The sequence below is a fragment of the Palaemon carinicauda genome, chromosome 30, assembly GCF_036898095.1.
Source record: "Palaemon carinicauda isolate YSFRI2023 chromosome 30, ASM3689809v2, whole genome shotgun sequence".
Lineage (NCBI taxonomy): Eukaryota > Metazoa > Arthropoda > Malacostraca > Decapoda > Palaemonidae > Palaemon > Palaemon carinicauda.
The window spans coordinates 37,690,680-37,703,179 of NC_090754.1; the positions used below are offsets into that span (position 1 = coordinate 37,690,680).

The following is a 12,500-nucleotide window of genomic DNA, read 5'->3' on the forward strand; positions in this document are numbered from 1 at the left end:
TTTACTATATTGAACTTACACAACTTCGCTTGCACAGTGCATAAATAGTAATCTAAGTTCATATTTGAGAAAAATCAGTAAAGCTTTAAAGACTTGTCATCAAAATAATCTAACTATTCGTTAATCCTGTCTAAATAACAAAAATCTTAAAGGATAATATTAAGATAAACTTTCGATTTGTATATATTTGAAGAAAAAATTCAATTGAAAAATTTTAAGAGCCGTCTAAAACATATACAGATTTTAAATCATACCTTTAATGTTGAAAGTTTATACTAATAAAACATGGTAAAAAAAAAAAATCACATCAAATTCGTTTCTAGGAAGTTGAAGGTGATATCCAAGGATTCATGAATTAAAATGTAGGAGCATATTCAAGAGTATTGTGACACTAATGAGACATTATCGGTGTTTTGGATTACTATTATGTAGAGAACACCACGTGAAAGAATTTTAATCGTAAATAACTTATATATATATATATATATATATATATATATATATATATATATATATATATATGTGTGTGTGTGTGTATATGTATGTATATAAATGTTTATATATACATATATACCGTGTATGTATATATATATATATATATATATATACATTTATATATATATATATATATATATATATATATATATATATATATATATATAAATTTATTTATCTATATGTATGTTTGCATGTATGTGTATGTGTATGTGCGAGTTCATGTGGTGTTTATCATTGTACATACGGAAAATTGTCCATAGTCACCAGAACTATCTACAATTTCAAGATTTTTTTTATATATTCAACGAATCTAGAGATAGCACGGGGTCTATATGCTTAAATATTCATAACAATTTTGATGGATGTTAATATATTTAGATATGTATTTGATATTCAAATCATTTTAAAGGTTTCATTAAGGACGGGTGAAGATACCAATGGACCTTGCATTACTTAACTTGAACAACAACAATGATAATAATAATAATAATAATAATAATAATAATAATAATAATAATAATAATAATAATAATAATAATAATAATAAACTTCCATAATGCTAGTTAGATCTGATAATAAGCGCTTCAATAGAAACAAAAACTACAGCAGTGTTTCATTTCGTTATGGGAACCGGAAGGCCATATTAGAAGATGGCAAAAAAAAAAAAATGAGCTTTTGCAGTCTTCTTTTCCATTGTTTATGAAATAGTAAGTTGTACCCAGAGGGGCGTTCTAACTCCGTATAAAAAAAAAAAAATATTTCTTGGTCTGTCTTTAATTTCTGATATTTGAGTTCCAAAAATATATCACTGATCTATAATAAGGATGATAAATCCTATAGAGTTGATGTTAAGTTCTTTAAATATATGAAAAAAAAAACATTTAAAAATCAAGGTTTTATTTGGGGGGAGGGGTGTTCTGGTGTGGCCACAGCCTTAACCCTCCAAAGATACCCCCACCCCCCTTCTATATAATATACTTAATCTAGATAACCGTGCTAAGAGGCTTTGTCCTTCATTTTTTTTCGAGAGTCTTATTTCCTAATTTCTTGTGGCTAGGAGTTTTTTCTCTGTATTTCCTATGATTTGAGGTCTCGTCTGGGTGTTTTCAGTGGCTCATAAGACTTAACTACTTTATTGTGTATTTCAATATCTGGTTAAAATAATTTTCAATTATCTATTCTCTAACATTAATTTGTAACTTATTATAGTTTATGTGTGTGTATACACACACACACACACACACGTATATATATATATATATATATATATATATATATATATATATATATATATATATACATACATATGTGTGTATGTATATATGTATATGAATATACACATATATATGTGCATATATATATATATACATATATATATATATATATATATATATATATGTGTGTGTGTATATATATGTATATATATGTGTGTATGTATGTATGTATGTATGTATATATATATATATATATATATATATATATATATATATATATATATATATATATTATCCTCAGCTTTAAATCTTATCAGCATCATCCATTATATCTACTACCAATTAATCCTTATCTGATTTAACTTCCTCTATTCTTTCTCCATCCATACTTCCATTCATTGCTTCATCTCATAGTTTCTGATTACCATACTGTTGTTCATGATTACTCTCAAGTACTTTCATATGCAAAATATTTGAAAGTGATTTAATACTTCCTAGAGTTTATCTTCAATGTTCTTTTTAGTACTTTATAATCTATAGATATCATTCATTCCACACTACATTCACCACTCATCTACAAAGTCAATATTCTTTTACTGCGACAAAACATACACTTGTTAAGATCTCTCCTCAACAAAAGTATTCCGATCCTGTTTTGATACTCTAAAGTAAGCTTTGCTTGCATTAAAATACTGTAGGTTATTACAATAGTTATCAGCAACATATCATGCATGCCTTACGTCATCAATCCCCTAAATGTTGTGACTTTTCCAATTGCATATATGCTTTTGTGAGGCTCAAATAATTCACATATATGTTTTCTGATATTTTTATAAAATCCTTTCATAATCATTTCATAGTAAAGCCATAATCTACAAACCCTACCCCTTGTCTAACCAAGGGCACTTTTCTGCCATACTCTATTTCCTTGCCAACCAAAATCCTACCATACATAATCCTGTATGTGCTAAATAGTGTTTTTTATGTAATACTTAGAGTCCACTTTTTTTTCACCCACTATCAAGAACATTTCGGTCCTCCAAATATACCTCACGCACCTTAGTCAACCACCTAATCACACTTCAACTTTGTAGGTTGTTCCATTAGTCCTATTCATATCAGCCCTACATGAACCTTAATAATCAGTTCCATAAGTAGTCTTAAACCAACCATAACCCGTTCAGTCTCTCTGGCATTATTCAACTCTGCCTTTTTTCTGTACTCCAGTGTCAACACATCTCCAAAACACCTATTCCATCTATCTGAGTTCATTCATTTTTTACAGCATGTCCTCAATAACAGAGAGAGAGAGAGAGAGAGAGAGAGAGAGAGAGAGAGAGAGAGAGAGAGAGAGAGAGAGAGAGAGATCTAACTAAAATTGCTGTATAACGTAAATTATGGGCATGAAGTTGACCCTAACATAACTCAAAGTATGATTGAAAGGAGGTGGAGGACAGTGGCTCAATATCCAGATCATTTCATTGATAATGTTTTCTTTTAATACACAACTCCTTTAAAATTCTTGATAGAAAATTTACAATTAAGAAACACATTCGGTCTGTTTCTTCTTCAATTGCACAGAAACTTGGCTTATCGAGAGCGTCTTAAGATTTTCGATAATCAGTCTATTCAGAAATTTTTTGATTCTTTCATTTTACTTTGTTTCAAGTATTGTTCTCCTGTCTGGTCTTCGGCTACTGACTCTATTTTTAATTTATTGAAAAATACTTAAAGTCTATTAAACTTCTTATTCCTGATCTTAATATCAATCTCTAGTTCTGTTTTTCAGTTAGTTCTTTATAAATGTTATATAAGATTTTTTATAGATCTGACCATCCTTTGCCTCCAGATCTTCCCATACTGTAACATCCTCCACGTAGTACTAAGCAAGCCGTATGATTCTAATAGTTTTGCCCTCTCCATCACAAGGCTCAATTCAATAGAAGTTTTATTCCAGCTGTAATCAGATAGAGAAATGGTCTTCCTGTTCAGGCTGTTAAGCCGGTGGAACTTCAGAAGTTCAAACTTGCAGCGAATATCTTTATGTTAAATAGGTTAAAACAAGTCTCTCTTGATAGATTATATTTAACAGATCTATTTTAACGTATTACTGATCTTAAGATATTTTATGTTCTTTATTGATTACATCTTAGGTAATTTATTTCTTAGATTCCTTTCCCCACTGGGCTATTTTCTATTGCTGAAGCCCTTGGCTTATAGCATGCTGCTTTTCCGGCTAGGGCCGTAGCTTAGTTAATGATAAGAGTGATAATATATATATATATATATATATATATATATATATATATATGTATATATATATATATGTGCATATATATATATATGTATATATACATATATATTCAAGCTCTTGTCTTTGTGTGATTTCGCTTGGGGCTCTGATCCCGAGGTCGTTAAGAGAATCCAGACATTAATGTATCAAAAATATATATGGCTTATTTGAATATGAAAAACACGTCTAAATGTGTAAAATTCATCATACATATATATGTGTGTGTGTTTTTGTGTGTATGTACTGTATATATATATATATATATATATATATATATATATATATATATATATATATATATATGCAATGTATTACACATATATGAATTTATATATATATATATATATATATATATATATATATATATATATATGTGTGTGTGTGTGTGTGTATGTATGTATGTATATACAGTATATGGTTTAAGTACAACTTCCCTCCACTTTTTCATCATTTTCTCTCACTCTTTTGCTACAGTTTTCTCAACTATCATATCCGTCCTCATTCTTGCACTTGCCATCTTACCTTCATATACCCATTATCACTTCATATGGAGTCTACATCCCTATCTTCAAATTTCATATAACCCTCGAGAGCTCCTTAACCTCTGTCTATCTACCCACAACACATACAATGTATATATGATTATGATCATGTGGCTTTTATCTCTAGTCTTCAAGGAGTATGGTAAAAAAGAAAAATTTATTTCATTCTGCAAATAATTTATTTATACACAGTTTATTTACATGTTTTCAATTATGAGTCGTCTCTCTCACTTTATCTAGGCATAAATACTTTAATCATTAGGTTTTAATTGTAATGAAGTTTTTATCCGTAAACTGGGCGACCATTTTCATTAGACTCCTCTGAATCAGGAGCTGAATAAGTAGGCCTTGGGGCTGAATAAGAAGGTCTTGGGGCTGAGTAAGATGGTCTTGGGGCTGAGTATTCCCTAGATTCAACTGAGTCTGGGTAACGGGCCTCTCCCTGGTACTTCACGTCAGCCACATAGCCTGAGTCTCCATCCACGTAGTAGGTCACAGTCTGCAGACGACCATCGGGCAGCTGAACGTAGTACGACCCTTGAGTGTGGTCGCCGTCACGTGATTCCTGGTGTCCGAAGTCGTTGCCTGAATATTCATCCTTGACAGCCCAGTCGAAGTCGTACTTGGCTTCGGTAGACTCGTCCGAATATTCACGAGAAACCTGAAGGAAGGGGAAGAATGAGGTTAGATCTCATAGGAACTATAAGCATTTGGGTGTTGTAGTTGTTGTAGATTACCTGGCCCTTATGGTCAAGCTTGGGCTCTTGCAATTCTACAGACCTTAGGTGTTAGAAATATTTTAAATTGAAGGTGAATAAAGGAAAAAGCAGCAATTGGTTTCAAATAATGGTATTCAGAGTTCATTAGAACATATTGCTATTCTATTTATAGAAAACGTGTCCATACTATTCAAGTGGAGATTTTAGACACTCCAGTCTGAATAATTATTTTTGTATCAACGATAACGAAGAGGTCATTTATATTTACCTGGGGAGGGTTGTAGGAGTAAGTCTGTGGTCGCTTGTCGGCTGAGGATGAGATGGCCATGAGGCCCAAGAGAAGGATGACCTGGAGAAAAAAAAGATATTTCCAAGTTACTATATAATTATAAAACGTAATAATAAGATATTTTCTCAAAACAATCCAACAGCAATAATTAGAACACTTCAATACCAGACACTTTAGTGTAATTTTGTATGTGTGTCTATGTGTGCGTGCGTTCGAGTGTGTACGCATCTTTTTATAAATGTTTCTTGGATGATTGCGAATAATTCAACAATATGAAAACATCCTGTGGCTATTTTTGTAAAAAAAGATCATATATCTATGTAGTTTTAGATTCAATAACAGAATTAGTTAAAGTATTCATGATTTGAACCTCCATGTTATTAACTAATATTATCCCAAAATGTGTATAGCAAATGCCACCCCAAGTCTAACTGGAAAATGATATTTTAAAACTTTGCTAAAAACCCCAACGTTACCTTTCCAATCATTGTGCTGGCTCGTTGTCTTGTTCGTTTGTGTCCATCCAAAGTCTCGAGCTCGTATTTATACGAATGCAGACCGCCAAGGTGTCGTGACGTCACAGGGCAACTTTTTGTTTTGCCATCCTATCCGGCAGACGAAGAAGAAGAAGAAGAAATAGAAATAAATTCCAGGCCATCAACATTAGCCTAAACTCAATTTGCATTTATTTTCATCTTACCTACAATCCATTTCATTTTGATTATTTCTGCTTAAATGTTGCAATCCATTACCCCATTGTATACAAAATAAGGATTTGTTATAGACTTGGCATTCTCAAGGATTTTGAAGATGGAAAGTCTCTTCATAGCTATCTTTGGTGATGTGAATATAATGCAAAAAATCTGTTTAGAATATGTATATTATTTACTTTTCTTTTCCTATTTACTTTATTGAACTTACACGGCTTCGCTTGCACAATGCATAAATGGTGATCTAACCACAGATTTGACCAAAGCTTTAAAGACTTGTCATCAAAATATTCTAACTACTCTTTAATCCTGTCTAAATAACAAAACTGTTAAAAAGTAATAATGCTAAATTATAAAAATTTCGAGTTGTATATATTTGAAACAATTTTTTTCCAATTGAAAAATTTTTACTAGCCATCTAAAACAAACATCTCGATAAATAGAATTTAAATCATACTTTAAATGCTAAAAGTTTTTACTAATAAAACATGGTAAGAAAAAATTAAAACTCACATCAAATTCGTTTTAAGGAAGTTGAAGCTGATATCCAAGGATTCATGAACTGTAATGTAAAAGCATATTCACGAGTATTATGACGCTAATGAGATATTATCGGTGTTTTGGATTACTATTATGTAGAGAACGACACGTGAAAGAATTATATTCGTATATAAGGTATATATATATATATATATATATATATATATATATATATATATATATGTGTGTGTGTGTGTGTGTGCGTGTGTGTATATGTATATGTATATATATATATATATATATATATATATATATATATATATATATATATATATATATATATATACATATATATATATATATATATATATACATATATATAAATGTATATATATACATATATACTGTATATATATACATATACATATATATATATATATATATATATATATATATATATTTATTTATTTATCTATACGTATGTGTGCATGTATGTGTATGTGGGTGTGCGAGTGCATGTGGTGTTTATCATTGTACATATGGAAAATTGTCCATAGTCACCAGAACTATCTACAATTTCAAGATTTTTTTATATATTCAACGAATCTAGAGATAACACGGGGTCTATATGCTTGAATATTCATTAACAATTTTGATGGATGTTAATATATTTAGATATGTATTTGATATTCAAATAATCGTAAAGGTTTCATTAAGGACGGGTTAAGTTACCAATGGCCCTTGCATTACTTAACTTGAACAACAACATCAACAACAATAATAATAATAATAATAATAATAATAATAATAATAATAATAATAAACTTCTATAACGCTAGTTAGATCTGATAATAAGCGCATCAATAGAAACAAAAATTACAGCAGTGTTTCATTTCGTTATGGGAAGCGGAAGGCTATTTTAGAAGATGGCAAAAAAAAAAAAAAAAAAAAAAAAAAAAAAAAAAATATGAGCCTTTGCAGTTTTCTTTTCCATTGTTTATGAAATAGGAAGTTGTACCCAGAGGGGCGTTCTAACTCCTTATAAAAAAAAAAATAATTCTGGTCTAAGTCTTTAATTTCTGATATTTGAGTTCCAAAAATATATCACTGATCTATAATAAGGACGATAGATCCTATACAGCTGATGTTAAGTTCTTTAAATATATGAAAATAATATCTAAAAATCGAGGCTTTTCTTTTTATGGTTTCTGGTGCGGCCACAGCCTTGACCCTCCAAAGATACCCCCACCCCCCTTCTATATAATACACTTAATCTAGATAACCAAGTTAAGAGTGCTTTGTCCTTCATTTTTTCGAGAGTCTTATTTCCTAATTTCTAGTGGCTAGGAGGTTTTCTCTATTTTTCCTATGATTTGAGGTCTCGTCTGGGTGTTTTAAGTGGCTCAGAAGACTTAACTACTTTATTGTGTATTTCAATATCTGGTTAAAATAATTTTCAATTATCTATTCTCTAACAATAATTTGTAACTTAATCTAGTTTATGTGTATATATACATATATATGTGTATGTGTATATATATATGAATATACACATATATGTGTATATATATACATATATATATGTATATATATGTATGTGTGTATGTGTGTATGTATGTATGTATATATATATATATATATATATATATATATATATATATACATATATATATATATATATATATATATATATATATATATATATATCATCCTCAGCTTTATATCTTTTCAGCAGCATCCATTATATCCACTACCAATTAATGCTTATCTGATTTAACTTCCTCTATTCTTTCTCCATCCATACTTCCATTCATTGCTTCATTTCATAGTTTCTAATTACCATACTGTTGTTCATGATTACTCTAAAGTACCATCTCATGCAAAATATTTGAAAGTGATTTAATACTTCCTGCAGTTTATCTTCAATGTTCTTTTTAGTACTTTATAATCTATGAATATCATTCATTCCACACTACATTCACCACTCATCTACAAAGTCAATATTCTTTTACTGCGACAAAACATACACTTGTTAAGATCTCTCCTCAACAAAAGTATTCCGATCCTGTTTTGATACTCTAAAGTAAGCTTTTCTTGCATTAAAATAGGTTATTACAATAGTTATCAGCGTCATATCATTCATGCCTTACGTCATCAATCCCCTAAATGTTGTGACTTTTCCAAATGCATATATGCTTTTGTGAGGTTCAAATAATCCACATTTATGTTTTCTGATATTTTCATAAAATCTTTTCATAATGATTTCATAGTAAAGCTATAATCTATAAACCATACTCCTTATCTAACCAAGGACACTTTTCTGCCATACTCTATTTCCTTGCCAACCAAAATCCTACCATACATAATCCTGTATGCGCTAAATATTGTTTTTCATGTAATACTTAGATTCCACTTTTTTTTTTCACCCACTATCCAGAACATTTCGGTCCTCCAAATATACCTTATGCACCTTAGTCTACCACCTAATCACACTTTAACTTTGTAGGTTGTTTCATTATTCCTGTTCTTATCCGCCCTACTTGAACCTTAATAATCAGTTCCATAAGTAGCCTTAACCCAACCTTAACCCGTTCAGTCTCTCTGGCATTATTCAACTCTGCCTTTTTTCTGTACTCCAAAACATCTTCAAAACACCTATTCGATCTATCCGCGTTCATTCATTTTTGACAGCATGTCCTCAATAACAGAGAGAGAGAGAGAGAGAGAGAGAGAGAGAGAGAGAGAGAGAGAGAGAGAGAGAGAGAGAGGTCTAACTAAAATTACTGTATAACGTAAATTATGGGCATGAAGTTGACCCTAACAAAACTCAAAGTATGATTGAAAGGAGGTGGAGGACAGTGGCTCAATATCCAGATCTTTTCATTGATAATGTTTTTTTTTTTTTAATATACAACTCCTTTAAAATTCTTGATAGAAAATTTACAATTAAGAAACACATTCGGTCTGTTTCTTCTTCAATTGCACAGAAACTTGACTTATCGAGAGAGTCTTAAAATTTTCGATAATCAGTCTATTCAGAAGAAATTTTTTTGATTCTTTCATTTTACTTTGTTTCAAGTATTGTTATCCTGTTTGGTCTTCGGCTACTGACTCTATTTTTAATTTATTGAAAAATACTTAAAGTCTATTAAACTTCTTATTCCTGATCTTAATATCAATCTCTAGTTCTGTTTTTCAGTTAGTTCTTTATAAATGTTATATAAGATTTTTTATAAATCTGACCATCCTTTGCCTCCAGATCTTCCCAGACTGTATCATCCTCCACGTAGTACTAAGCAAGCCATATGATTCTAATAGGTTTGCCCTCTCCATCACAAGGCTCAACTCAATATAGTATTATAGAAGTTTTATTCCAGCTGTAACAAGATAATGAAATGGTCTTCCTGTTCAGACTGTTAAGCCGGTGGAACTTCAGAAGTTTAAGCTTAAAGCGAATATCTTTATGTTAAATAGGTTAAAACAAGTCTCTCTTGATAGATTATATGTAACAGATCTATTTCAACGTTATTACTGATCTCAAGATATTTATGTTCTTCATTGATTACATCTTAATTAATTTATTTCTTGGATTCCTTTCCCACTGGGCTATTTTCTATTGCTGAAGCCCTTGGCTTATAGCATGCTGCTTTTTTGACTAGGGCTGTAGCTTAGTTAATGATAAGAATGATAATGTATATATCGATATATATATATATATATATATATAATATATATATATATATATACATATATGTGTGTGTTTTTGTGTGTATGTACTGTATATATATATGCAATGTATTACTTATATATGAATTTACATATATATATGTATATATATATATGTGTGTGTGTGTGTGTGTGTGTGTGTGTATGTATATATATAGTTTAAGTACAACTTTCCTCCACTTTTTCATTATTTTTTCTCACTCTTTTGCTACAGTTTTCTAAACTATCATATCCGTCCTCATTCTTGCACTTTTGCCATCTTAACTTCATATACCCAGTATCACTTAATATGGAGTCTACATCACTATCTTCAAATTTTATAAAACCCTCGAGAGCTCCTTAACCTCTGTCTATATACCCACAACACATACAATGTATATATGAAAATAACCATGTGGCTTTTATCTCTAGTCTTCAAGGAGTATGGTAAAAAAGAAAAATTTATTTCATTCTGCAAATAATTTATTTATACACAGTTTATTTACATGTTTTCAATTATGAGTCGTCTCTCTCACTTTATCTAGGCATAAATACTTTAATCATTAGGTTTTAATTGTAATGAAGTTTTTATCCGTAAACTGGGCGACCATTTTCATTAGACTCCTCTGAATCAGGAGCTGAATAAGTAGGCCTTGGGGCTGAATAAGAAGGTCTTGGGGCTGAGTAAGATGGTCTTGGGGCTGAGTATTCCCTAGATTCAACTGAGTCTGGGTAACGGGCCTCTCCCTGGTACTTCACGTCAGCCACATAGCCTGAGTCTCCATCCACGTAGTAGGTCACAGTCTGCAGACGACCATCGGGCAGCTGAACGTAGTACGACCCCTGAGTGTGGTCGCCGTCACGGGATTCCTGGTGTCCGAAGTCGTTGCCTGAATATTCATCCTTGACAGCCCAGTCAAAGTCATACTTGGCTTCGGTAGACTCGTCCGAATATTCACGAGAAACCTGAAGGAAAGGGGAGAATTAGCTTAGATCTCATAATAACTAAAAAGCAGTTGGTTGTCGTAGTTGTTGTAAATTGCCTGGGCCCTTATGGTCAAGCACGGGATTTTGCAATTTTGCAACCCGTAAGTTTTTAAAAGACTTTTTTAATTTGGTGGTGAATAAAGGAAAAAGCAGCAGTTGGATTCGAATGATGGTCTTTAGGTTTCATTGGAACATCATTATTCTATTTATATAAAACGTTTCGACACTTTCAAGTGGATATTTTAGACACTCTAGTCTGAATAATTATTTTTGTAATGACGAAACGAAGAGGCCATCTATATTTACCTGGGGAGGGTTGTAGGAATAAGTCTGAGGTCGCTTGTCGGCTGAGGATGAGATGGCCATGAGGCCCAGGAGAAGGATGACCTGGAGAAAAAAAAGATATTTCCAAATTATTATATAATTATAAAACGTAATGATAAGATATTTTCTCAAAATAATCCAACAGCAATAATTAGAACACTTCAATACTAGACATTTTAGTGTAATTGTGTGTGTGTGTGTGTTCGAGTGCATATGCATCTTCTTATAAAAGTTTCTTGGGTGCTTACGAATAATTTAACAATATGAAAACATCCTGTAGCTATTTTTGTAAAAAAGATCAAATATCTATGTAGTTTTAGATTCAATAACGGAATTAGTTAAAGTATTCCTGATTTGAGCCTTCATGCCACTACCAATATTATCCCAAAAAGTGTACAGTAAATGCCATGCCAAGTCTAACTGGAAAATATTATTGTAAAACCTTGCTGAAGAGCCCAACGTTACCTTTCCAATCATTGTGCTGGCTCGTTGTCTGGTTCGTTTGTGTCCATCCAAAGTCTCGAGCTCGTATTTATACGAATGCAGACCGCCAAGGTGTAGTGACGTCACGGGACAACTTTTCGTTCTGGCATTCTATCCGGCAAACGAAGAAGAAGAAGAAGAAATATAAATAAATTCCAGACCATCCAAATTAGCCTGAACTCAATTTGCATTTATTTTAATCTTAACTACAATTTATTTCATTTTTATTATTTCTGCTTAAATGTTGCAATCCATT

At 31.2% G+C, this 12,500-nt stretch overlaps 2 protein-coding genes across 2 annotated transcripts; both read right to left on the minus strand.

Annotated features, from left to right (window-relative positions):
• Positions 1–4,758: 4,758 nt before the first annotated feature.
• Positions 4,759–6,092, minus strand: LOC137622998 (cuticle protein 7-like). Its single transcript, XM_068353614.1, has 3 exons — positions 6,032–6,092; positions 5,535–5,615; positions 4,759–5,208 (listed from the first exon to the last, which is right to left on the minus strand). The coding sequence occupies exons 1-3, from the start codon at positions 6,041–6,043 to the stop codon at positions 4,831–4,833; spliced, it is 471 nt and encodes a 156-aa protein (XP_068209715.1). The 5' UTR covers positions 6,044–6,092; the 3' UTR covers positions 4,759–4,830.
• A 4,874-nt stretch (positions 6,093–10,966) lies between these two features.
• Positions 10,967–12,314, minus strand: LOC137623000 (cuticle protein 7-like). Its single transcript, XM_068353617.1, has 3 exons — positions 12,227–12,314; positions 11,744–11,824; positions 10,967–11,416 (listed from the first exon to the last, which is right to left on the minus strand). Exons 1-3 carry the CDS (start codon positions 12,236–12,238, stop codon positions 11,039–11,041), a joined length of 471 nt encoding a protein of 156 aa, XP_068209718.1. The 5' UTR covers positions 12,239–12,314; the 3' UTR covers positions 10,967–11,038.
• Between the last annotated feature and the right edge of the window lie 186 nt (positions 12,315–12,500).

What these genes read in the sequence shown, in the direction of transcription:
- LOC137623000 (XM_068353617.1), bottom strand. An exon ending in ATTCCTACAACCCTCCCCAG is followed by an intron (nt 11,417 to 11,743) that starts GTAAATATAGAT and finishes CCTTTCCTTCAG; the next exon opens with GTTTCTCGTGAATATTCGGA.
- LOC137622998 (XM_068353614.1), bottom strand. An exon ending in ACTCCTACAACCCTCCCCAG is followed by an intron (nt 5,209 to 5,534) that starts GTAAATATAAAT and finishes CCCTTCCTTCAG; the next exon opens with GTTTCTCGTGAATATTCGGA.